Genomic DNA, 27,458 nt, shown 5'->3' with positions numbered 1-27,458 from the left:
AGATTTCTGAAACTCTAGTCCTATCGATTGTACTAACTTACATTCTGTAATCTGCTTTGAGTCTCAGTGGGAAACAAACTATAAATAACAAATAAATAAGATATATTTATTTTTCACATTCTTAAGTTTGTATGGTGCAAATTATAAATTTAATTTAAAATAATATAATACTGAATTTAGATATGGTTCATACAAAAATACGATGTGCTGAATATGTATCTAGATCATTAGGAGACACAAAATATAAGTATTTTAACTTTTCTGGCCAAATTTTATGCAAATGCAGTGTTTTTATTGTCCATTTAAGGATTTTTCTGACAATTATATAATATTCTGGGTATATCTGTCCATATTATTATATTCACAACTAATAATATCACAACACATTTAAGAACTACAAATATATATTATGGACTTCATTTTATGAAATAACTATTGTACTGATTCATTGGTTATACAATACGTACCACTGGGGGATACAATTACAGGCTGCAGTAATCTTTGTTCTCCTCCTGGGGGTAAATTCAAGGCAATGACTAGAACTGTGCCCAGTGTGGTCCCAACCCACAAACAGGGCGAGGGAGCTGTATCAGCTTTCCGTGTGAAAGTCTCACAGAAGTGAAGAGCTGAAATTGCTTCTCGGGATTCCTTATCAATGCTGGTTACACTGGAACTCCTAGATCGGCTGAATGAGTTGTCTCTCACATCTGAAAGATTTTATATGAATGCAGATACTGAAAATAGTTTTGTAGTTTGTACTTATAACCTAACAGAATATATGTTTCACTATACCGGATCTCTAAAAGCTCACTTCCCTAGTATTAAATCCATTTTGCATAATACTTTTTAAAAGGTTTTTAATTGTAGATCTGAAGATGTTAGTGAATGAGACAAAGATACTCGGAAACATATGTATGATTTTCTGCCACATAATGTGAGGAATGACCCCCTCCTCGGTTCAGTTATACTGTACTTTAGATCATTCAGCTTTTGGAAAGTACAAAGGGCAACTATAATCATGTAATACTTTTAAAAAAATATGTTAGTGTTACATGATGCATCCTTTTTTCTTATTTCTCTTAAGATACTCACTGCTATGGATTAGTGGAAAATAGTGACTACTTCTTTTAAAAGACATACACAAAATTAGAGATATTAATTCCTCCCTTTGATCAGATAATCCCTTGACTGCTTGTATTTGATTAATTCAAAGTTTTACGATGGAGGAAGAATTTGCTGAAACCAATTAGAAGGAAAATGATTGCATGAATTTGAAACACCACAGATCAGAGAAGCAGTCAAACCAAGTTCCCAAGAGAAAAAAAACTGGAGTAAAGACACTTAATCAAATGTTTAAGTGCACACATATACACCCTACCCCATTCAACATAGGTTTTAAAGATGTAAAGTTAGGGAAAAGGTTGTGGCAGAGTAGTAGTGCAACCCGAAACACAGTGAGCTTAGAAGGGTGTGGCTACTGAGGATGGCACTTGTAGGACTAGGGATTAGCTTACCTAGAGAATAAAATTAGTAAAATATATTTGAAACATATGTGGAGCATATTGAAACAAATCCGACAACTTGCTCTCCATCTCCCGCCCCCTCTCCAGCCTTGTTAGTTCTAAGTAATTATGGACCTCAGAGCCTGTCTTTAACCTTGAAGACCTGATTCCCTTTGTGGCATATTGTGTTACACTATAGAATATATTTGGAAAGGTGCTATACTGTACACACACAGAGACACACACAAACGTACTATAAATATATAGTGGAGACATACTACGGTATAATAGAATTACTCAATTTATATACATTTCTGTGGCAGAGCAACTACCCTGTCTAGGAAGGTCTTGCTGGGCATATGCTGTTTTTCAATTATCATACCTTGGAATAACTTCACAGGTTTTTACTGCTACTGCACATTATGCTTACTTTGCTCATGAACTCTTTGTTCTGCAAATGTTTGGGTTTGTTTATTTGCTGATAGTAGGTTTTTATTATTTTATTACATTGTTTATACCATTTAAAATTGTAGTTTAATATGTTTTATCTATGGTTTAGGACAAAATATTTACACTTTAAGAGTCTCCTTAATTATCCTACTATATAAAAGGCGAAGTGTATTCAAGACAACTCACTTCCTACCTTGGTGTGCCTCCAGAGGACGCTGCTGTGGAGGGAAGCCCAGACAAGGGAACCAGACCTCCAGAGAGCATGCCGTGGTGGGAAGCCCAGGTCGAAAACATGTGGCAATGCCCGCCCCCTGCCTTCACCCAGTTGGGATCAGGAGCACAGCAGGTGGCAATGCCCGCCCTCCGCCTTCACCCAGCCGGGAACAGGAGCGAAGCAGGTGGCAATGCCTGCTCCCCATCTTCACTCAGCTGGGATCAGGATCAGACAGGGGGCAATGCCCCCCCGCCTTCATCCAGCTGGCATCAGGAGCAGAGCAGGTGGCAATGCTCGCCCACTGTCTTCACCTAGCTAGTATCAGGCACAGAGCAGGTGGCAATGCCTGCCCACCCTTTACCCAGATGGGATCAGGTATGGAGCAGGGGGCAATACCCGCCCTCTGCCTTCACTCAGCTCGAATCAAGAGTTGAGTAGGTGACAATGCCCACCCCCTGCCATCACCCAGCTGGGATCAGGAGTGGAGCAGGTGGAAATGCCCATCCACCCTTCACCCAGCTGAGATCAGGAGCAGAACAGGTGGCAATGCCCAAACCCAGCCATCACTCAGGTGGGATCAGAAGTGGAGCAGGTGGCAATGCTCGCCCCCCTTTACCCAGCTGGGATCAGGTGCGGAGCAGGCGGCAATGCCTGCCCCCTTCACTCAGCCAGGATCAGGTGCAGAGGAGGTGGCCATGCCCACCCACCCCGCCTTCATCCAGCCGGGATCAGTGATAGAGGAGGAGGGAATGCCCACCTGCCTGCCCTCCCCTTTCTAGAGCCCATTGTACTTTTTTCCTACAATGAGCTTTGTTGCTAGTAGACAGTATATAAGCTTGGTACCATACATCTTATTTGATATCTATTTCATGATATGCTTCTTAAATAACACCACCACCATTCCATTCTAGGAACATACATAAATTCTTACAGTTGCTCTTGCTAGTATTCTGTTTTTCATTTAATTATCAGTCAACAGAAGACTTAAGGAAGTTAAATTCTTTGATTTCCTTTCTCTGGTACAAGCAGCCTTCTACCAGCAGATTAGGCTCTAATAGTGCAAGCAGCAGCAGATACAATTTTGCCTGCTCTCCCATTTTCACTGCAGACCCCCAAGTGTTGTGACTTTGTTTACACAGATCCCCCCAATCTTAGATTACTTTTTTTTAGTGCTCATAGGTACATTCTCAGATAAAGGGAAAGCGAGAAAGATATGTTTCTGCCAGTACCATTTGCTAGCAGTGCACAGGATCCAGAACCAACATTACTTCTACAAAACAATCTTATTCCCATTTTCTGTATTCCATCAACCTTTACTGCAATAATTAGTTTTATTGTAGGGTAATATAACTATATATATAACTAGTTACACATATAGTTTAGAAAATTCCAATAAAATGGAACTAGCTATCTATCAAATCTGTAACATATTTCAAACATTTTGTGGTGCAAAAGAAACTGAAATATACCTTGAAAATTAAGCCACTATGCTGAATCTACCCACTGGTCTATGCTGTTGGGGCAGGGAGAACCTTCATAGCATTAGCCACCTCAGCACCCACATATGAACAATGAATGATGTGTGAGGAAGTGAGTGCCTGCTTGCCTACTTGGGGAGAACTGCTTGTATTAAGGGCAGAGCTGTTATCCTCCCCTCCAGCTCCGGGAAGCATAAAGGTAAGGTGCGTCCTAGAAAAAAGGTAGGAAGTGCCTGCCAGCCTGGGGGAAGAGACTGGTGCCATCAAGTGTACAGCAGAATGGTAACCTCCTGAAGGAAAGAACAAGTATGCCTATCAGATGAACTTGGGGCATTTAAAATATTGTTCAGCCAGCATTTACTGGAATAATAATAATAATAATAATAATAATTATTATTAACTTTTGATTTCTATTCCACCCTCCCCAACTAGCAGGCTCAGGGCGGATTACACTCTGCAAATGAACAAAATGACCCAGTGATTCTATTACTGATCACAAGAAAGATTTCAAAGGGAAGTCTGCTTTGAGTTCAAATCATAACACCAGAACTTGAAATATTAACAATACTTTGATTGGTATTTTGTTGCATTTAAGAAGCATGTTTGTAAAAAGAATCATATAAACAGCAGCAGGTTAGATAAAAACATGTAGGGAAACCTGGCACATATCCATTACCAAGGACAAGAGAAACTAACCAAAAGCCTTATAACTCACTGATATTATGGGATGGGTGTGACTTCCTGAATTCTGCCTCTTTGACTTCTACTTTGTATGTACCTTTCTTGTGTGCTTTATAGGATGAGAGCTCTTCAGTACCATTTTCTGAGCCAAATATGAGTGTTTTAGCAGGCATATTTGTTCAAAACAGCAATAATGTTATTTGAATAAAGACATTCAAGCAAAGAGAACTTAAGAGAACCAAATCAAGAGAACCAAAATCTAGCATATGACAATCTAGTTTCAGATACACTACTCCAGTCAGTCAACAGGATTACACCAGGAGTCTATGATCTGGGATTTATGATTTGGCTAAATAGCAGGATTAAAGCAGATGCAGCAGAATCCAGCTATGCTGGATCACACTGGACAATCCTGGATCAGATCCGGAGAGCTGAACTCTGCTGGGCTGCATTGATTCAGCTGCAGCAGAGGCCGAAAAGCAGCAAGCAAGACAGCAGCAGAACAGGCAAGAGGGCAGCAGCACAAAGCAGTGGCAGCCTTTGTGCCGCAGCAGAGAGTGGCACAAAGATGGCAGGGACAGGAGGTAGCATGCAGAAAGGATTGCCATCCCATCCCACCCTTCCACTCATGCGATGCTCTAAAGGAGCCTTTCAAGCTGCCACCAGCTATCTTTTAAACTTTTCAGCTCCAGCAAACCTCACCCCTCCTTTAGTTTGGAATTCTCTTCTTTTACATTGGGGTTTTCTGGTTTGACATTGGTTTCCCTCTTTCACTTTGGTTCTGTTTGGGTTCAGCTTGCATGGGATTTGCATTTGGGACTGGCTTTTTGCCAGGGAGTGCCTTTGCTTAACGATTCCCTTTGCCTGGAAAGCTTTGAAAATGTTTCTCTCATAGGAAATAATGGGGAGTGGCTGGGGTTAGCTTGTTTAGGGGGCTCACAGAATTGGACCCTTGGGTCGAATCTTCCTGAAACTTGGAGAAGTCTTTAGTGGACAGGAAGGAGTAGGTTTCCTACAAATTTGGTGGAGTTTTCTTGAAAAATAACCTCCAGAACCTCCTGATAGGTTCCCCCTAGTGAATAATGGTCCTACATTTGGGACTCTCTAATTAGATTAGAGAATCTGATACAGATTTCAGGGATACTAGAATTTTTTTTGCAAGATTTGGGTCCAATAGCATCTTAAATACCAACTAGATTTCCAGGGTATAAGCTTTCGAGAATCAGAGCTCCCTTTGTCAGATATGTTTGTACCTCTGAAACCTGGATCTGGATCACCTGGATTTTTTTTGGTGCACAAAACCCCCTCTCCCCCTATGTTCCGCCACGGCAGCTTCATTCATCTGAACAAGGCCTTCTGCAGATACCATCCTGCAGTTGGGCTAAATCAACATGTGCTTTCTCTGTGGTAGCCCCCACCGTGAGGAATGGCCTGCCTGAGGACATCAGGAAAGCTCCCACTCTCCTGGCTTTCTGCAAACTATGCAAGAATGAATTATTCAGGAGGGCTGTCTACTCAGATTATCGGGTTGTGTTATAAGAAATAGCTCAAAGAGATACTTTGGTAAGGGACAGGGATTGTAGACTAGGTTATTGGGTACCGTCTGCTGATGCAGATATGCTCCTGCTGGGTAGTTCAATGTCACTAGAGATGTCATGTTAATTACATATGATTTAATTCAGAAATGTTTCATCTATGTGTTCAGCTATATGCTAGTTTTCAAATTTGCTGCTACCATATCCTATTGTATCTCTTTTCATTAAATGTTCCAACTATTGATCATGTTGTATGTTTTGCTCTGTAAATGTCCTAGATACTGATCACATTGTATTCACTTGCAGTATGGATCTGCCTCGGACCTCAGTGAGAAAGGCAAACTATAAATAAACAACAACAACAACAACAGATTATACAAGAAGTCATTCGTATATATAGAGAGAGAGGGAGGGAGGGAGGGAGAGGGGGACTAATATTACAGCCAGGATTTGAAGAATAATGAACAAGTCCTTTGAGCCAAGAAGCTTTGGTTATGGTTTGGGCATTATATCCTCCTCCCCTTCTGTATAGGAAATTGCCTGAAACTAATAGGAGTTTCACAAGCAACTTTCTGCATCCCTTCCCGAGTTCCTTGAATTGTTTATAAATCAATACATGAGATACCCTTAGTGATATACATAGCAGAGAAAAAATGTCAGTCTTTCCAGTGATCTTCAGTGATCTCATACTCTAGTCAACAGACTCTGCTTGGTAATATCTTTGATAACTGTGGTTCAAATAACAATCCACTTCAAAACAGCTATACAAATTTCCTTTTACTATTCTGGCTTGTCATACTGAGTTCTAACATGTAATCATGATTATGGTAATTTTCTTATAACAAGCCAGGCACAAAAATATATGCTTCCTTTATGTGAGATTTTCCATGCTTTTAAGAGCAGCAACCCAAGGCCAAAATAATTTTTAAACATGTATTACACCTAGAAACAAACTTTGGCACCAAGTAACAGAAGACCTCACTTTTTCCTAATGAGAGTTTAAAGCTCAAAGTCAAGACACCAATTGTGTATATTTCCCCCTTCTCATTGGCTTTCAAAATTATAAATACCATTAACACAGATTTTAAAAAATACTTACCTAACTCAGGCTTCAGTTCAGTTGGTAAGCTTAATTTTCTAGACATTTTTGCTGAAAAATAATGTTATTGTGAGTTTTAATAGAAAGCTATACAATAGAGATGTTTTTTCAATTGCCTTATGGTAAACATAAGCACAAAGCAGAAAGAAAACACATGCAAGTATCACTTTATTCATATCTAGCAACATTCAAATAATTGCATTTTATTAAAAACCGCATAAAATTAAATATTGCATTCATTTTTAAGATTATGATGCTCAAAACAGAAATTTCAAATTGCCAAGTCTCTACAGAGTCATGATAATCTGTATGTTGACTGTGATCTCTATAAGAATGATTACATGCATGTCAATATGGCACAATCAAATGTTGGCATGACAACAACCAGTGGTTAAGCTTGTAATTATACTTCAATTTTAACCTAAAATAATCAATTGCATTCTCAGTAATATTAGGCATCACATTTCTTGATTTGAGTAACAATTCACCTCTCACTGCCAATGAATTTCCCTATATCACATTCGAAACAATACTTTTAGGTGTGTACTTTTAATGATCTCCAAACCTTAGAAATCTGAACCCATGAGTCATAAAAATACGCCCTCCCCCCAGCCACACACATCATACTGCTACACACTGGAAAGCCTTCGTAAAATACCTGCTTTTTCCAATGATCTCTGAAATTCAGGATTGTGAAAATACTCACTTTAACAATTATTTTGGTTACAAGAATATGATTGGGGGGGGGGCAAAGGGAGAGTGATGTTGGACAGACAACCTATCAGAAATCTTATCCATCAAATTATTGATTCAATGAGCAACTGGGGAGGAAGATTCAAATGCAAACTCTGATCTAATTTTGCAACAATCCTTAACATCTACTTAAAAAAATATTTTGTTTAAAAGTAATTGATATGTGACTGTAATGGTGGTGGGTTACAACTGACACCTTATGAGTCTCAATGAACATTTTGCAATAAGGAAATAATAGAACATATTGATCTTATTTGGTATTCTTATTTGGATCTCATTTGGTATTCAACCACTGGCAAGTATTAGAGAGAAGGCACTAAACCTTCACCAGCAAAAAGGTGCTCTGCTCATACCACATACAAAAGCAAGAAGACTAGAGGAGCCTGCAGGCTTTAAAATTTGAAACACAAGCTGTAACCTGGTAAGAAAAGACCATCTCTGCACATAGCTATGAAAGTAAGCACAATGCCAGAGTCCTGGGAGGAATGGTGCTGACCACGATGCTGACCAGATGTGGGCTGGGCGCTCCTCCCCATCCTGGCTAACACCACCTCCACTGCATCCTTCACAGCGGTGACAACTCAGCCTGCCAGTGAGTCAGCGAGCTTCTCGTGTTTAAAATTGATATGTAACTGCAATGGTGGTGGGTTACAACTGACACCTTATAAGTCTCAATGAACATTTTGTAATAGGGAAATAATAGAACATATTGAACTTATTTGGTATCCAACCACTGGCAAGTATTAGAGAGAAGGCACTAAACCTTAACCAGCAAAAAGGTGCTCTGCTCACACCACATACAAGAGCAAAAAGACTAGAGGAGCCTGCAGGCTTTAAAATTTGAGACAAGCTGTAACTAGTAAGAAAAGACCATCTCTGCACATAGCTATGACTATAAGCACAATTAAACACATGTGACGAGGCAACTTTATGTTGTAACATATCAGGCCCCACTGTAGTGTTTCAGACCACATTAAGTGAGAAGAAACAGAAATTGCTTTATTTTTACACTGTCATTACTCACTATCATTTGTTGCACCCAAAAGAACATATTTGACAGGGATCTCACTGGATTAAGACATACAGATTCAGAAAGCATACTGAATGGTATCACAACAGAACATATCTCATAAAACAGGCATAACTTAAGCAGTAATTCCACTAACAACTCATACCTCTGATCAGGCGGTCTAAGCACATGCACCAAAACCAGTGACCTATGGTGTTATTGTGTTAGTAAGCAGTATTATGGACTTGTACCATTATTCAACACATGTCATTTATAAAGAAAATGAAAAGGAAGTCATGTCCTAGTGTATCAGAAATTGAGGGTGTCAGCAAGCACTCAGATAAACTTGATCCAGTGGACATAGCACACAAATAATTCAAAGATAACACCATAGCCCTATCCCTTATCTAACGAAGTTAGCTTTGACTCACAAAAAGCTTATACCCTGGAAAATTTTGTTGGTCTTTAAAGGTACTACTGAACTCAAATTTCCTTCCACCATAACTCTGTCATGCCTCGTTTCCTCCTGAGCCTGGCCTGCATAGTTTTCACTCATAAAGTCAAATGTAGCCTGTTTGGGATTTGTAAATATAGTAGGTGAGGAGTTGGTGGAGGATGACTTCAGCTTGAAGGGTTACAAGTTATCCGGGCCCTAAGATATATAATGTTAACTATCCTCTCCTATTCTTTGCAACTCTACGCCTATCTTAGGCACTTGTCCATTGCAGGATGGTACTATGTTAAATAGTACTGCACTATGGATGTGACATACAAGGCTCTCTATCTTCCATTTTAAATCTAAATGCAGAATGTGTAGTGTACATGTCCTTTTAGAATACGATCTTCTTAACAGAAAGCACTATAAAAACTATTCATATAGCTTTCCCTGTTCTAGTGTAACAGTCTAAAAATTCTAATACACAAGCTTCCAGAGAGTAAGCAACAAAAAGATGCAAGTAGTTTACACAATTCAGTACACAGTAGCAGTCTTTACACACAGTATTCAGATACTTTTCTGAGGATACAGCAAGCTAGACAAGTCATTCCAGATCAACCAAGGTCCTCCATATTTTCCCTTCAAGCATTCTAGCTCTTGCTTTTTGCAGGCACTACTCGGATTTATTCTCGAGTCTCTTGGGAGAAGCTTGAAATCAAGGCCTTGGGAGTAGAGGTTGGTTTCTTGGATTCTCTTTTAATCAGTTATGAGTAATTTGTTTATACACATAAGCCCTGTACATTTGTTCCATGGTAAATTTTAAAGACCATCCCAAAATATCTTAACACCCATTTCTCATTTGCGCAAACCCAGTAAAAAGCCAGATGTCACAATACTGTGAATAAAATATCATTATTGACTTATTTAAAAATGTAAAATAAATGGTGTTTCCAGTTCTTTTGAACAGTGTCGCTTTGACCTGGTCAATAGCAGATAGTTAAATGGCCAGGTGAACACAAATAAAGCCAATGTCAATTACAACCAAGAATAAATAGTACTGCTCACTTGGCTACTTTACATTTCTACAAAAGTAGCGTTAAGACAATCAAGAAGTTTGGCTTGAACCTAGAGCTCACCATACGGTTTTAAAATAATTGACAAGTTTTCCAGAAGAAAAATAATTTGGACTTCACACAGCTTCCTATTTTTATTATCTGCCTGTGATGAATGTAAGCAATTGTAAAGTCCCCAGGAAGATTCTGAACATAACTGTAAATCTACAGAGTGTAAAAGTACACAAAAATGGAGTTGGTACATACAATAAATTAAGATAAAACTACTATATAAAAGAATTTTTATGTATGTATGTATGTATGTAGGTAGGTAGGTAGGTAGGTAGGTAGGTAGGTAGGTAGGTATGTAGGTATGTATGTATCTTATAGTTTGCCTTTCTCACTGAGACTCAAGGTGGATTACGTGGTGTGAGATTACTACAACCAGTATCAAGGACATTTCCATAGTGTTAAGGACATTTCCATAAACAATGTCATAGGATAAATAAATACAAGTTTACAAAGAAATGGCACTAGCAAGAATCCAATACAGAGTTGAAGAATTGCTGAAACAGAACATAATGAATTCTAGGACTGACATTAGACAACGTGAAACACAGGTAGTGTATAGGAGTATATGTTTAAAGCAAATGGAGCTAGCCATGGGAAAGTACTGCCTTACTATGGTTTGCTATGTTTCCCTTTTCCAAATGCTGCCTGTTAGTGTTCTTTTGATTTCTCTCACCCACCGAGTGAGATGCCAACCCGCTCAGTTAGACCCTGAACAATATAGCCCGCTGTGGTGCCTTGGGGAAAGCACAGCCTGTGGCCACTGCTGCTCCCCCCCCCCTTCTTTTCCTTTTCTTCCTATCTTTCAAAACTGGTCAGGGTGACCAGCCCCCACTTTGCTACTTTGAGATATTTTTGGGGACACTGCCCCTTTAACCTAAGTTTCATTGGGTTCAGAAGTTTCTGGACAGCCCCAATCGCTCCGCTTCACGTCCCAGGTGGCATGAAGCCCTGCTAACCTCTCTCAGTTTGTGAATCCTTGTTTTTGAAGTCCTGCTTGTTATTGCTCTCGTTACTCTGACTTGTTGGGTGTGCCATCAGATGACCCGCTTAGAGGCTCTGACTGATGCAGGCCACTACGGGAGGGTGGGAACCGCCTAGGCTACCGCCGCTGCTGTTTCTCCTCCTGCTCTCTCTGCCGCCCTTTTCCTTCCTTGGTTTTCTATTCTTTTACTTTTATAGGCGGGCTCCGAAGGCTGAAGCCCTCCCTTAAAAGGCGCTCCTACTAGAAGCAGCACCCCTCTCCTTTTAACGCTCATATTGGTTATGGTGGCCAGAAAGCTTTTGCCACCCTCTGGTATGTTTTTGCCTTCTCTCTCAGGATTTGTTATTGTTTAGTGTGTACAATGCCCTTGGAATTTGTTCTTGGGATGTGTTTGTTATGTATAATTGGCAATGCACTTCATTTGCATAGCCAGGATTCCCTGCGCTAGCATGAACCCCTAATCACCCTAGACTTAGAGGCGCCAGGCACCTTCGGCCCAGCTTGGTAACTTTCGGAGACCAGTGCCCTTTTAACCTCACGGATCGAGCTGGAAAGCTCTGATCGCCCAGCTTCACACCCCAGGCAGCGCGGGGCTCCGCTAACCTTTCTTTTTGTCCCGAGCTACTTAATCTCAAAAGTCAAGAGGCTGCAGCGCTGCATGCTGCGCCCCGAAAAAAAGCAGCTTGCCTGCCGCACCGATCTTAATGTGCACCCCTGAAGTTTGGCTGTGCCAAGCTGACCCTAATTGCCCAATGCAAACCCCACAGAGCTGTGTGCTTGCTCCCATTGGAGCCAATGTCTCGCAAGGATTACAATTACCCAAGCAGACCGCAGATCCAGTCTGCCTTCTTTCCAAAGCTACTGCCATTTCAAGCCACGGCTAAGTGCAGCTGTGCCGTTTGCTTTCAACCAGCGTTTTGCTGCCCGCCTTATGGACTCTTTGCCTGGACCTTGACCAGGGAAGCGCCTGCCTCACTACCTCCATATTGTGGATTACTTGAAGACAGTTGGACTCTTGCCTTAGTTGATTAATTGGCACCCCGTCCATGCTTTTGGAACCGGGGGGGGGGGAGCTGCCGCGAATGGCGCTTGCCGTTTGGACCGGCTGGCCTCAAAAGACTTTGCTGCTTGGGCAGCTGAGCCCTTGAATTGCTATCTTGCTTTTATTTTCAGTTACTAGGGGGGAGGCATGTAAAAGCCCTCCACTGCCTCAGTGTGTACAAGGTTGCAGATTGTCTGCCTCCGTGTTCTCTTATTGTGTGTGCGCGTTTATTGACTGCCTTGTTATTTACTGCCAGTTATTTGGATTGCTTCATTGAATTTGATTTAGTTATTTATTTAATCACATTTCTAGACCGCCCTCCCCGTCAGACGGGCTCAGGGCGGTTTAACAACAGTTTAAAACAGTAAAAACATTATAAAAACATTAAAACATCAAAACAATTAAAATTGGCGGGTATAAAATATTAAAACACAGCATTTTCCTGCATGGGTGGTGGAAGGTCTTCAGTGGTCTGGCTGGCGAGAGGACAGCCTAGCCCCCACCAAATGCCTGGTGGAACATTTCTGTCTTGCAGGCCCGGCGGAAAGATAACAAATCCTGTTGGGCCCTAGTTTTCTCAGACAGAGAGTTCCACCAGGTCGGAGCCAGAACTGAAAAGGCCCTGGCTCTGGTAGAGGCCAGGTGGACCTCCCTGGGGCCAGGGACCATCAGCAAGTTCTTAGTGGCTGATCGAAGCGACCTCCGGGGAACATATGGGGAGAGGCGGTCCCGAAGGTATACTGGGCCCAGTCCGCATAGGGCTTTATAGGTCAACACCAAAACCTTGAACCGGACCCGGTACTCAACCGGTAACCAGTGCAGCTGACGGAGGATAGGTGTTATATGAGCCATGATTGGTGCTCTGGCAACCACCTGTGCAGCTGCATTCTGAACCAGCTGTAGTTTCCGGATCAAGCCCAAGGGAAGCCCTGCATAGAGCGAGTTGCAGTAGTCTAATCTGGAGGTGACCGTTGCCTGGATCACTGTCGTAAGGTCATGGGTCGATAGGTAGGGGACAAGTTGTCGAGCCTGTCTTAGATAGAAGAAAGAGGATCTAACAACCGCTGAGACCTGTGCCTCCATAGACAAAGAAGCATTCATGACCACCCCCAGGCTCCTCACTCTTGACACCGGCGTAAGTGGCGCTCCACCAAGAGCAGGGAGCTGGAGTCCCACACCCATGGACCCTAGACCCACATGCAGGACCTCCGTCTTCAAGGGATTCAGTCTCAGCCGACTCTGCTTCAACCATCCAGTCACAGCTCCGAAGGCACGTTCCAGGACAACTGGGGCAGAGCCAGGCCAGCTGTCCATCATCAGATACAATTGGGTGTCATCTGCATATTGATGGCACCCAAGTCCGAAACTCCGTACCAGCTGGGTGAGGGGGGCGCATATATACATTAAATAGTGGGGGGGGGGAGTATTGCCCCTTGAGGGACACCGCACACCAACGGGTGGCAGGATGACAACTTCTCCCCTAGTGCCACCCTCTGTCCCTGACCGTGGAGAAAAGAGACAAACCACTGCAGAGCTGTCCCTTGAATCCCCACATCGGCAAGGCAGTGGACCAACAGGTCATGATCGACCATGTTGAATGCTGTTGATAGATTTAACAATATCAGCAGCGCTGACCCACCTTGATCCAGCTGTCTAGTTGTCTGATCCAGCTGTCTAGTTAGAATTGTTTTCACTTGCTTAGAGTTAGAATGTTTTGCTTTTAGCCTAGACGCTTGCCTCTGTTGCTATCCAGTTCCAGTCCACAGAGGGAGACCACATTCTCGGCACTCTCTCTTTTTAATTGGAACTCATTTTTATTCGGCTACCAAAAAGATTTATGTGTTATGTGGCTTTCCAAATTGCCCTTTTGTGCTTATAATGAAAATTGATAGCTCTGCTCCTAACCCTCAGTCCTGCTCCCTCTCTCCTTGAGACTGACCTAAGCCTTGAGCCTGGCTCTGACCAGGAGCACCCGAAACCTGCCCAGCAAAGCAGGGAGGTTTCGAGGGGGGGGGATTGTAAGCAGTCGACCTGGCCTCCACCATTTTAATAGAAGCTTCATATTTATGGCTGCTAGCAATACTTCATCAGGAAAACTGTACTTTTGTGCAGCACGAGAACTAGTTTTACATTTATATTCATACACCCCGGCAGCTATCAATCAAAGTACTCAAGCCTTTTGTCCAGCCCAGGAACTAGCCGTTGGAGTCTTTGTCCTAACTGCTAGGAGGGCTCTCCTCCACGTCAGGGCACATTTTACCTATAAAGGTAAACTCTGGTCTCATTCAAATCGTGCAAACTTCCTGGCTTCTCCCTTAGGGTCACTTCCCTGAGTCTCTCTCTTTCTGAACACATTTGAACACGTTTCCGGCTCCACAAGCGCTGTTCCCCTGTGGTTTGCTCTAAGCCTCTTGCCTTGTTGAGGATGCTGGCCGTTTGATGCTCTTCTCTCCCTTCTCAACACGGACTGGACCCCTTCTTCAGGATAGGTAGATAAAATTACTCTCTCTTGCTCTATTCCCACACTTCTGGCTATATTTCCTAGGACTCTCTCTCTCTCTCTCTGTGTGATTATTTCCCCCCAGTAATTGGTGTGTATGTGCATGAAGTTCTGTTCTTTAATAAAAGTTACTGATTGATTTGAAGCACCAGACTTGCTTGGATTGGGACCCTGTAGACACAGGTGATTCGATTCCAGTTACCACCTCTTGTATAGCCATCTTCCTTGCAAGCTAATTCTCCCCCATAAATCATAAACTATATTTTAATGCAAGGAGACCATTTCAGGTAACATAGTGCATTACAATAGTCAACTTTTGATGTTACCATAGCATGGATCCAGGTGGCTAGGTTGAGGTAAGAAGCCATCTTTCAGGCAAGTGAGATTGTAGAAAGTATTTTTTGTGGCTGCCTTAACTTGTTTTTCTAGTAGTGGTGCTGGATCCAGTATAACCCCTAGGCTCTTAACCGAGTCTGCAAAGGTCAGACAAACACCATCAAAAGTGGGGAGTACAATGCCTTTCAAGATCTCATCTTTCCCAACAAGCATCACTTCAGTCTTGTCTGGGTTCAATTTCAATTTGTTATTTTTCAGCAATTTCACTGTAGCTGTCAGGCAGTGATCTAAGATTTCTACTACATCCGGTGGGGACATGGATAGTGAGATACATAGTTGGGTGTTAGTCTGCATATTGATGACATTCAACTCCATAGCTGCAAATGAGTTCTTCTAAAGGTTTTATGTAAAGATTGAATAACATGGGAGATAAGATTGCGCCCTATGGAACCCCACAAGATAGTTCCCATTCTGGAGGTAGCTAATCTCCAACGGCATCCCTTTGATTCCGTCCCATGAGAAACGATTTAAACCAGTCCAGGGCACATCCTTTGACACCCACTTCTGTTTCTAAATGCCTCTACAGGATGGCATGGTCTACTGTGTCAAAGGCTGCAGCAGCAGCAGTAAGGAGGCATGGCCTCTGTCTATATTCAGACGGAGATTATCCACTAACATTACTAGTGCTGTCTCTGTCCCATACCCTGGTCTAAATATAGACTGGAAAGGGACTAGACCACTAGAATTTTCCAAGATCTGGAATTGGTCAGCTACTGCTCTCTCTCTCTCTCTCTCTCTCTCTCTCTCTTTTAAATTGTATTGGTGAGTACATAGTTATTACATACACTCCCCATCATACCTAATTTATTTCAACCCCCACCCTTTCCCTCCCCCCTCCTTGTAGACTTCCAACAGCTTTCCAACCCTTAACCTATCTTATTACTTAACTTATTTTCCATTAAACTCTTCTAAATCATATATGTATTATATCTCTTACTCCAAGCATATTCAAATTCTCTTATATATACTCTATCAAATCCACTAATATATCCATTCTCTACATCACTATTTAAATTGTATATTTTTAATAAAGTCTCTTAATAGTAATACTAACTTAGGTTAATTAATAGCTAAATTTTCCCATTAATGGTAAAGTTACTTCTCTCTTCTATTTAAGAAATCACAAATTAATAGTTCTCAAACTGCCACAGTCCTCCTTTCACATCCCATTTTTTTTCTAGATATTGTTTCAATTTCCTCCAATCTGCAATATATTCTCCTGGATCAAGGTCTTTGAGTTTTCTTGTCATTTTATCCATCTCAGCCATGTACAGCAATTTGTAAATCCAATCTTCTGTAGTTGGTATTTCTTGTACTTTCCATTTCTGCGCATATAAAAGTCTTGCTGCTGTAGTTATGTAAAATAACAATGTTCTGAACTGCATTGGAACATCTTCCATTCTCAAGTTCAGTAGCAGAAATTCTGGGTTCTTATTTATTTGGGTTTGCAAAACCTCATTAATTACTTCAATTATATCTCCCCAGTATTGCTTAGCTACCTCACAAGTCCACCACATATGGTATAATGATCCTTCATGCTTTTTACATTTCCAGCATCTGTCTGACATATTAGTATTTCCTCGCGCAATTTTCTTTGGTGTTAGATACCACCTGTACATCATTTTATATACATTCTCTTTAATATTTGTACAAGTTGAAATCTTCAGTGTATTTTTCCACAAATGCTCCCAAACTTCCATTGTTATTTCTTTATGAAAATTTATTGCCCATTTCACCATCTGGACTTTAACTGTTTCATCTTCCGTGTGCCATTTTAGAAGTATTTTATAAATTTTCGAGATTTCTTTTTTACCTTCTTGTAAAATCACTTCTTCTAATTCCGACTTTTCCAATCTTATTCCTCCTTTTGAGCAGTCCGAGTTGTAAAGATCTCTGATTTGCCTATATTGAAACCATCCATAATGAGGAGATAACTCTTCTTGCGTTTTTATTTTTAACCTTTTATGTTCCATTATTGTTATCTCTTTATAGGTTAAACATTGTTGTTCATTATAAACAGCTCTCGGATCTATTACTTCGTATGGTACCACCCATGAGGGGATACCATCTTCCACATAGTCCTTGTATTTCTTCCAGATTGTGAAAAGGCTTCTTCTAATATAATGATGCAAAAACATACAGTCCGCTTTTACTTTGTCGTACCACAGATATGCATGCCATTCAAACAATTTTTTATGTCCCTCCAAAGCCAGCAATTTACGGTCTTTCAACATTATCCAATCTTTTAGCCATACCAAACATATTGCCTCATAGTATAATCTTATATTTGGCAGTTGCAGTCCACCTCTTTCTTTCGCATCTTGTAATACTTTCATTTTCACATGGGGTTTCTTGCCTGCCCACACAAAGTCTGAGATTTTCCTTTGCCATTTATCAAATTGTTTGAAGTCTCGGATAATTGGGATTGTTTGCAACAAAAACATCACATGTGGTAACACATTCATCTTGATTGCTGCTATTCTTCCCAACCATGACAAGTTTAATTTATTCCATTTTATCAAATCTCTTTCTATTTGTAACCACAGTTTCTCATAATTATTTTTAAATAAGTCTATATTTTTCGCAGTCAGCTCAATACCTAGATACTTCACTTTATTGGTTACCTCACAATCCGTTATCTCCATTAGTTCTTGCTGTTTTTGCTTTGTCATATTCTTACACAATATCTTCGACTTCTTTTTGTTCACATAAAATAAAGCCAAGTCTCCAAATTCCTTTATTTTATCTATTATTTTTGGCATGTTGTCTATTGGATCTTCTACTATTACCATTACATCATCCGCAAATGCTCTGACTTTGTAGGAAAATTCCTTTATTTTTATGCCTCGAATTGTATCATCCTCTCGTATTTGAATCAACAATATTTCCAAAATCAGAATAAACAACAATGTAGACAAAGGCCAGCCCTGTCTTGTACCTTTGCTTATTTTCAGTTTTTTGGTCAAATCATCATTTGCTACAATCGCTGCACACTGGTCTTTATAAATTTCTTTCACTGCTTGTATGAACTTTTCTCCCATTTGCAGCTTTTCCATAGTGGCAAACATAAAGTCCCAATTCAGGTTGTCAAATGCTTTTTCCGCGTCCACGAAGAAGAAACCAACTTCCCTATCACAATGCTTGTCATAGTATTCAATAGCGTTTATTACTGTCCTTAGGTTATCCTTAATTTGTCTATTAGGTAAAAATCCAGCCTGTTGTTCTGCAATAAATTCCAACAGCCATCCCTTTAACCTCTCCGCCAAATTTTTTGCAAATATCTTGTAATCATTATGCAACAACGAAATTGGCCGATAATTTTTAACATTAGTCAGATCTTGTCCGTCTTTCGGAATCAACGATATATTGGCTTCGTTCCATGAGTCAGGAATCCTTTGGCCTTGCAAGATTTCATTCATTACCTCTCTTTAAAAAGGTGCCAATTCATTAGCCATCATTTTGTAGAACTTTGCCGTTATTCCATCCGGACCTGGTGCTTTCCCTAATTTAGTTGATTGTATAGCTTCTTTTATTTCTTCCTCTGTCACTTCCCTGTTTAACTTTTCTTTCCATTCCTCTGACATCATTGGAAGCTTTGTTTTCTCCAAATATTCCGTTATTGAATCTCTGTTCACCTCCTTTTTTTTGGTACAATTTTACATAGAATTTAAAAAAAGCTTTGCTAATAGCTGGTTGACCCAACAGTATTTTATCCTCTTCTAGGATTTTAATTATAGTTTTTTTCTCTTTTTTCTTTTTTAATTGCCAAGCTAGATATTTCCCAGGTTTGTTTGCACCCTCAAATAGTTTTTGATTCATTTTTTTCAAATTCCACTCCAATTCTTTATTATTTATTGCCGTCAGTTGTTCTTGCAGAATTTTTATATCCTGGTATATATTCTTCTTCCCTGGTCTTTTCTTAAGTTGTATCTCTTTGGCTTTGATTTTTTCCATAATTTCATGTCTCTTTTGTTCCTTTCTCCTTCTGTCTCTTGCATTTAAGTCCATTAATATTTCTCTTGTCACAGCTTTGTATGTGTCCCATACCTTGTGAGTTGGCATGTCCTTATTCATGTTATATTGTATAAAGAACTTGGTCTCTCTTCGTAGCAACGCCATATTATCTTCTATCTGCAGCAAATCCTCATTTATCCACCATCCTCTTCTTTTAGTATTTTTCCCAAATTTCCACGTAACTGGATTGTGATCTGAGCCTACCTTGGGCATTATCTCCACATCCTTAGTCCATAACGCCAGTTCCTTGGAGGCCCAGATCATATCAATTCTTGATAATGTAAAGTGTCTTACTGAATAAAATGTATATTGTCTATTTTGGGGGTTTTGTCTCCTCCATACATCCTCCAGACTTTCTTGTTCTTTAATCGCAAAAAAAGATTTTGGCAAAAGTCCTCTTTTTTATGTGCACTTTTAGATTTCTTGTCTTCTTCCAAGTTTGTAACTCCATTGAAGTCACCTGCCAGAATTATTTGATCATAGATCAGTTCGTCTGTTTCTGTAAATCCTTGAAAAAATTTTCTTTTGCACCATTAGGTGCATAAATTCCAATCACCAAGGTCTTCTTTGAATTCCAAATTATTTCCACTGCTATATACCTGGCTTCTGTATCACATAAAACTAATTTAGGCTGCAGCTCTTCCTTTACATACAATACAACTCCCCTCTTCTTCTTTTTGGAAGCCGCTGCAAATTCGTTTCCAAGTTTTGCAAGTTTTAAATATTTTACATCCTGGTTTTTAATATGTGTCTCTTGCAAACACACTATATTACATTTTTGTTTTAAAAGCCAGTGGAATATAATCTTGCGTTTAGAAGGTGAATTTAGTCCATTTACATTCCAAGATATAATTTTACACTTCATGATCAAATTTTAGCACTATTTGGTAAGTCTTTTTCATTGTCTTTAATAAACGTTTCCATCTCCTGACCAGATCTGATATTCCTCCTAGTTCCACCAAATTTGAAAGCCAGCCCTTCAGGTATTTCCCTTCTATATCTAATTTTCAAGTCTTTTAACATCTGGACCAGCTCTCTGTACTTTTTCCTCTCCAGCAACGCCGATCTGGGCAGCTCTTTCATGATTCTCACTGCTTTCCCATCGACTTCTAATGGATCTTGAAATTGTTTACTCACAATTGACTCTCTGATGCTTCTAGTTGTAAATTGCATAGTCATATCTCTTGGTAGGTTCTTTTGGGCCGCGAGTTTTGAATTAATCCTGTATGCCACATCCAGAAGAGCTGCTATTTCCACTTCCTCTTTGTCCAGGTAACCTGCCAAAATTTCTGTAATATGCTCTTGGGTTGATTTTTCCAAAACTTCCGGGATTCCACGAAATCTGAGTTGTTTTTCCATTTGTTTACATTCAGCTACGGCCATTCTTCCCTTCACTCCTCTCATCTGTGCACATCCGCCAAAGTGTCAGCCGCGTTTTCTACTGCATTAACTCTCTGCTGTGTGACTTGTAAGTCTTTTTGGACTTGGTCCATATTTTTAGATAGCTCTGCCATCTCCGATTTAAATGCCTCTTTAAAGTCCTCCAAATTTTTTGCCATCTCTTGCATCAAATCTTTAAGCTCTTTATTTCCTTCTATGACTTTTTTCTCCATCTCTTTATTTCCCTCTTTAACTTTTCTATCTAAATTTTCCAGCGCCGTCTGCCAGTCCTTTTTCGACATCGTGGGGCTAGCTTTACTTCGCTCCCATGAGTCCGCTCTTTTTCTTAACTCCGTGGCACAAATTTGTTCTTTTCTTTTATTTTTAAAAGTTCGGATTTAAATTGTTTTTCCAAAAGTTAGTGTTTACTAAATCCAAAATGCAGGGCATCTTTTCTCTATGATCTTATTTGAGGCAGCCGCCCTTACCCTTATCCAAGATGTCCTACTTCCTTTTTCCTTGAAGTCAAAACTCTGCCCTTCTTCAAAATGGCGACATTCCACTTCCGTTGGTTACAGGCTGCTTCTCGCCCGTCTCTTTATGGTTGTGACGCACTTCCTGTTCCTCTCCGTTGCACAGCAGCTCTCGCGAGACTGAAACTTTCTCACAGTCCACTATCTCCTCCAAGCCGCAGGTATGTAAACAATATTCATTTTTCCGCTCTAACTTCTCTTTAAAAAGTCACTTCTTAGCAATTTATTTGCCAGAACTTTCTCAATTATTTATTAAGTCTCTCGCAGCTTTCTAATTCTCTTTATCACTTTATTTCTTATTGTAATCTGTCCCGTACTGAGAGATAGCAATCTTTACCTTCTTAGACGTTTCTCTTGGGTTGTAATCACTGCTTCAATTATCCAATCGATTCAAAGTACTTCTTTGTGTTGCTGAAGCTTGGGCATGAGGGTCTTATGTCAGAAAATGACTCCAGAGCCGCTGCAGAGATCTTGGTTGCCTGTCTTCGAGTGGGACCTCAAGGGTGGGTGGGGGGTCATTGCGTAGACCCCCCCTCACACCCGAGATCAACGCACTCTCAAGGTCTTGAGCATACTTGCTTGTTCTCTGCCTGAGAACAGGGGGCTATGGGCAATTTGTGCCCCTCCAGCCCCTACAAACAGCAGCACGGACAGCTCAGCTCCCTGAACTGCATTAGACCTTCATGGATCCCAAACTGGAAGTCTCAGCTACTGCTCTCTCAATCACTTTCCCTGGAAAGGGCAGATTAGAAACTGGGCGATGATTGGTCACATCAGTTTTGTCTAGGGATGTTTTTTTTAATTAGCACACACAGCCTGTTTGAGCGGCCGGGAGAAAGTGCCCTGAGTTAGCGACTGATTTACAATGGATGTAAGTGGTTCACTTATGTGATCTTTACTTGATTTTAACAGCAAATATGAGCAAGGATCAAGCACATAACAGCAGACCTGTTAAGGTCTGTTACTGTAATTGGTTCAAAGCAGTCCAAATGTAGGCCAGATGGTGTATTTCTTCTATCTCTATGGTGTAATTCTTCTATCTCGTTTCCATTGTAGCTAGCATCTAGATCAAAGTGTATTCATGCTATTTTGTTAGTGAAAAATTAGCAAAAGCATCGCAGCTAATTGTTCTTGGGACTGAAAAGGTTCAGACTTAGGGGTTAGAAGGTGCCTGGATATCCTGAACAATTTGGACAGTTGTGAACTAGCTGACGCAATGATTACCATGAAATAGCATTTCTTTGCTGCTTTCATTTCTACTTCATAGATTCTCCAGTGTGTTCTGTAGCAAGCTGTATCAGCTTCCGTGTGAGTTTTTTGCCAGCATCTTTCTAGCTGTCTTCTGGCCCTCTTTAGGTCAGCCAGCTCTGTGGTAAACCATGGGGCCAGCTTCTATCCTAAGGGCTGGAGGGGTTGACAAGGAGCAATGGTGTCAATAGCTTCAAGGAGCTCTGTGTTCCACACTACTACAGCAGCTTCTGTGGAGCATGTGTCTGGAATTCTAAAAACCCCCAAGGCATTTGGGAATCTGGGTCTATGAGACTTTGTGGGCAAATCATTTTGACTGGACCTCCCATTTTGAGGGGTATTGGGGCTATATTCATTTTTGCCCTCCGCAGATGATGGTCTGACCATGGTTCAGGCTGAATTTCCAATGTTGAAACAAGGTTTTCTATTAAGTCTAAGGTGTGGCCTCTTTCATGTGTAGGGCCTGTCACAATTTTTGAGAGGCCCAGGGTTGCCAGGGAAGCTATAAATTCCTGAGCTGGGCCTGACTTTGAACACTCAGCATGGATGTTGAAGTCTCCCAGAACAGTAAGTCTAGGTGTCTCTAAAACCATGTCTGCTAGCAGCTCTGCCAACTCAGAAAGAGTGGTTATGGGGGAGCTGGGTGGTCTGTAAACAAGCAGAGTACTCAGTCTATCTTTAATTCCCAAAGACAGGAACATGTAGTCAATACCAGTGATAGCTTGTACTGGAGATCTGTGGAAATTGAAGGACTTGTGAAGAATAATAGCAACCCCTCCGCCCCATCTACCATAGCGAGGTTGGTGTAGGACTGCATAGCCAGAGGGAGTTAGTTGGGATAGACACACCTTGTCATTTTCCTGCAGCCATGTCTCTGTTAGGCAAGCCAGATAAATTTTCCTACAACATCCCAGAATGAGAAACTAGACATGGTTTTGAATCAATAATCTGAAATGACCCTGTTCCAAAATCTTTACAACACATGCCCTTTTCAGTTCAAAAGTAAGCTAAAATTAGTGAGACATCAGAAAACACTGTTAGAATATAAATAGCAGACGACTGTACTAAATATAATTGAGCATGGCATACAGATCACTTTAGAAACTATGTTGTAGTGGTGATGATGGAAAAGAGGTTTTTCTCCTCTGTCAAACTGCACTGTGTGTAGAGCTGCCTATCTAATCTCTTTCAGGTGTTTGATGATGTTTTCTCTCACTATCATACAAGAGGTAGAGTCATCTGCAACCCACTGTGATATTTTTGTTTTGTATCTTGTCCATCTCTGATCTCACAATTAGGGCACAGACTGAACCAAAGGTTTGTCTTGCTTGGAGTTACTGCATGCAGAAAAGAAGACTACAGAAGTCACATCCTCCTTGGTGGGTGAGGGTTGACAGAGATAAGATAGAATCTCTGATAGGAGAGTCTAATAGAAATAATATTGCCCCCTGCAACTCACAATAAGACCTCACAGTAACATTTCATGCAGCAACCTACAAAAAAATTGTTCAGCTTGTTTCTCTTTCTTCTGCTGGCCAAACAAAGTTAGTAGTAAAGCATTATTTTTCAGTGTCATTTAATCTACACCTGGCAGCATTTGGTGGCTCATGTGAATCTGCTTATCAGTTATAATTATAGAACTATAGAGTTGAAGTGGTAAGTAGATTTAACATATTAAGTATATGTCTCAATTCCCTTTTATCAGAACACAACTACCAAGTTGGGAAAAGTGAGTAGTACACCTTACTTAATGTTATCCCCATGTGATCTGAAATCAAGATAAAGGAAAATTGGACTTACTGCAAGTGATTCCTTCCACTGGATCTGGAAGCAGTGCTTTGCTCCAATTTCTGGTGTCTCACAGTATGAGGAATCCCCAGTAAGCCAGGTCAAGACTTCTAAAGCTGCAGAAAATCTTGAATGAGGACTGAAATACCTAGCTAACTGTCCAGCCCTAATATAAGTGAGATGATTCTCTAGAGAGGTGGCATAGAAGTTTTCTAAATAAATAATAATATTCCTTGGGTGCTGAATAACATGCTGGGTTGATTAACTGTTCTGGTTAGCTTAACTTAGGAGATGGAATAAACTTCATTGAAGAAAAACTTGTTAGCTCTGTAAGCTCTTGTAAGTTCTTTGAGTGGTGTTTCTAATCTAGTGGTGCAAAGAGGACTGGATCCATGCTACCTGGAACAGATGAAGCTAGTCTTCCACATGGGGCTGCCTGGTATCAATTGCAATGCTAATGACTTCTGATGAAGTGGGATTAATTACAATGCTGTGAAATAGTGGAAATTGACGTATTCATACCTCTCTGTTCCAGGAAGACTTTTAAAGTCTTGAAATCAAGAGGGACTTCTCTGGGACTGAAAGGAGTAAAATTCTTGTTCTCTGGGTTTTATGATTTTTGCACTGATTGTTGGGTTGCATTTCTTGAAAGGCCTGTCATGAATTTGTTTGCCAGTGGAGTACTGGTAAAAACCCTTTGCCTGACTTTTCCCTCGGAAGAAGCTCATTTGGCTCTTGTAGGTGGAAGATTTAGCAGTGTTCATCACTTTCCTCATGTAATTCTAACACCACAGCATTCTGTGGAGCACAGACTGGACATCTTTTTGAAGGAATAGCTTATTTGAAGAATGTTGTAGTCCCATAACATCTTTCTTTTACATTTCACTATCTTCTTTTTCTGGACTTGGGTCTGATGATCTCCATCTGGTATCCAAGAAGCTCTGCAAGCTACAGCATTATGCACCTTGGCAATGTTAGTGAGCAGAACTACTAGGTCGAATATCCAGTTGGATTCAATTGACCCTCTTGCATTTTCCCACCTTCCAAAAGTCTTTAAATGAAAAGGGAAGGTGGAACATAAGGGACAGGCTAATATGCGGCGTGGCTTCTTTTTCTATTCTCTTAGCTTTGGGATCAGTGGGTTTTGGTATGCTTGTGCCAAAAAGACTTTTAGCTAGTCTGGGGAAAAAGGGAAACAGGCAGTCCAGGAGTCATGGCTTATCACTCTGTCCTTCAGAGGGTTGGTTGTCTCAAGACAGTGAATATGACTGGGACTCTATGTGTTTTTGCCTAACAATCTTCTTAGCAGAGCACCTCTGCACAAAGGTGAGGTCCATCTCCAAGGCAGCGGTTGCATTTGTCCAACTCTGCATCAGAGCTTTTGTATGGTGGACAAGAATCCTTTGGTAAGCTGATTGCTCTTTTATGGCTCTGACAGCCATAATGGCTGCCCTTCAAGGAGGAAGCAGCTAAAAATTCCTCCTTGCTGTTTTCCATCTGCCATTGTCTTGGTTGTCATGATCAACTTGAAGTATAAATCAGAGAAGGAAAATAGAAGGGATTCAGAGTTCCAGAAGAATGAAGAGAAAGGAGCAAAAAAGTGAGAGAGTAAGGAAGTTAGAAAGCCGTATTAGCTCTTGGTATCAGTTTCCACCTTGCTTTTGTTGGCAAGGCAGGAAGTGAACTGAGTATGAATTCCCTCCCCCTACCAGAGAAAGTAAGTTGGAGGTAAGCCCTCCCTCAAGATCCAATGAGAGTAATCACTGTTCTCAGAATGACAGTACTTGTTACATGAAAAACTCTCCATTTGTTTATCTTTTGGTTTCTTAATTTCATTACTCCTATTTTGTAACACAGCAGCACAAATACTTCTTCATTGTAGCTGAATCTTTCATTGCTGTTAGTTGAATTACCAAATAACTACCACTTGCACTTATACACGACTCTTCTAGACAGATTATTGCCCCACTCAGAGGGGTGAACAAAGTCAGTGTTATTATTATCCCCACAATACTGCTGGGGAGCTGGGGCTGAGAGGAGAGGCTTACCCAAGGCCACCTACAAAGCTCATGGTTGTAGACTTCCTGAATGAAACGGCGATGCCACAGCAGCTGAGTTTTAAGAGCTCCCTGCTGTGACCTTCCTGGTTCCTTGGGACCTGAGAGGCCCTCAAGCACACACACACACACACCCCCCCCGGGAGAGGGGAGGCAGGCTGGAACAAGGTGAAGAGCCCAAGGGGTCTGGCAAACCCTGAGAAGTCTCAGCACCGGTTCCGAAAGCAAGGACCAACTGAAGGGCCTAAGGCCATGAAGCTGCGGAAACCAAAAGTCCGACAAGATTAAATGAAATCTACAGCGAATATAAGCAGATTCCAAACAGGACAGATAAACTTCAAGACAGCTTAAAAGATTTATGACCCCTTCTACCAAGTAAGCAGTTTTTATGGCTTTATGAGGGCTAGCCAGCCTATTTGCGAAGTGGCCGCTGGATTGAAGCTGGGAGGAGGAGGGGGAGACAGAGAAATTGTAAAGAGATCCTCTCAGCAGAGGGCTGGAAAGCAATAAATTTTTGAACATAATTAACAAAACAAAGCTTTTTACCACTGTGATGATAGATTAGCCATAACACATATAAGCAATCTGAAATGGTTTCTTGGGAAGAAGACGTACTTACAAAATTACAAGAAGCCTCCAAACTAATGGCAGAAATATTAATTAAAGCAGATGGGATATTTGGAGCAGAAGAGGATAAAAACAAGGTAAAAAATGTCAACAGAGCAAGTCTCTAAGGAGACAGATCCATTTGAAAGAAAAATAGAACGAAGTGAGACAAATTTACAAAATGGGGAAAATCCATTGAGTCTACAAAATGGGTGGTTGTACCAGTATACATCTTCAAGATACAAGGCAGTACTACCAAAGGAGCAAAACCATGAAGCAGACCTGTAAAGAGAGAATTCAGCATTTCACTACTGAATGGAGAAAAAGGAGTGCAGCGGTCCCTCAAGCAGAGAATTAAACAGAGAAGTGACAACATTCTTGCTGACCCTCCCCTGAACTGGATGGAAGATAAGAAAATTCACCTTTGGCGGCGCAGATGGAATAAAGACTGGATATATCATTTTACAGGAAGAAAGAAGAAAAAATAAGGACAAATTCCAGAATGAATACCTAATAATCCAGACCTAACACCTTGTCTCTATGGAAGGAGAAATATGGATTATGATCTTTCTGTATGTCAAATGATATGCAATATAGATCTAATGAAAGCTCTAGAGCCTCTGTATTATGA

The 27,458-nt window shown here is 40.8% G+C and overlaps 1 protein-coding gene across 4 annotated transcripts in view; it reads right to left on the bottom strand.

Moving 5' to 3' along the window:
* The window catches only part of STXBP5 (syntaxin binding protein 5), a 374,150-nt gene that overhangs the window by 23,805 nt on the left and 322,887 nt on the right, over positions 1-27,458 (bottom strand). For 3 of the 4 annotated variants that reach the window (XM_055002095.1, XM_055001852.1, XM_055001931.1), the window contains 2 exons: positions 6,960-7,010; positions 468-707 (listed from right to left, as the gene is read on the bottom strand). In XM_055002095.1, coding sequence (XP_054858070.1) covers positions 468-707; positions 6,960-7,010 — 291 coding nt within the window. The remainder of the gene's footprint in view (positions 1-467; positions 708-6,959; positions 7,011-27,458) is intronic. The other variant, XM_055002018.1, reaches the window with a different exon arrangement.

The sequence above is a fragment of the Eublepharis macularius genome, chromosome 1 (genome assembly GCF_028583425.1).
Source record: "Eublepharis macularius isolate TG4126 chromosome 1, MPM_Emac_v1.0, whole genome shotgun sequence".
Lineage (NCBI taxonomy): Eukaryota > Metazoa > Chordata > Lepidosauria > Squamata > Eublepharidae > Eublepharis > Eublepharis macularius.
The sequence above is the reverse complement of the archived record's forward strand: the minus strand, read 5'-3'. Positions and strand labels throughout refer to the sequence as shown.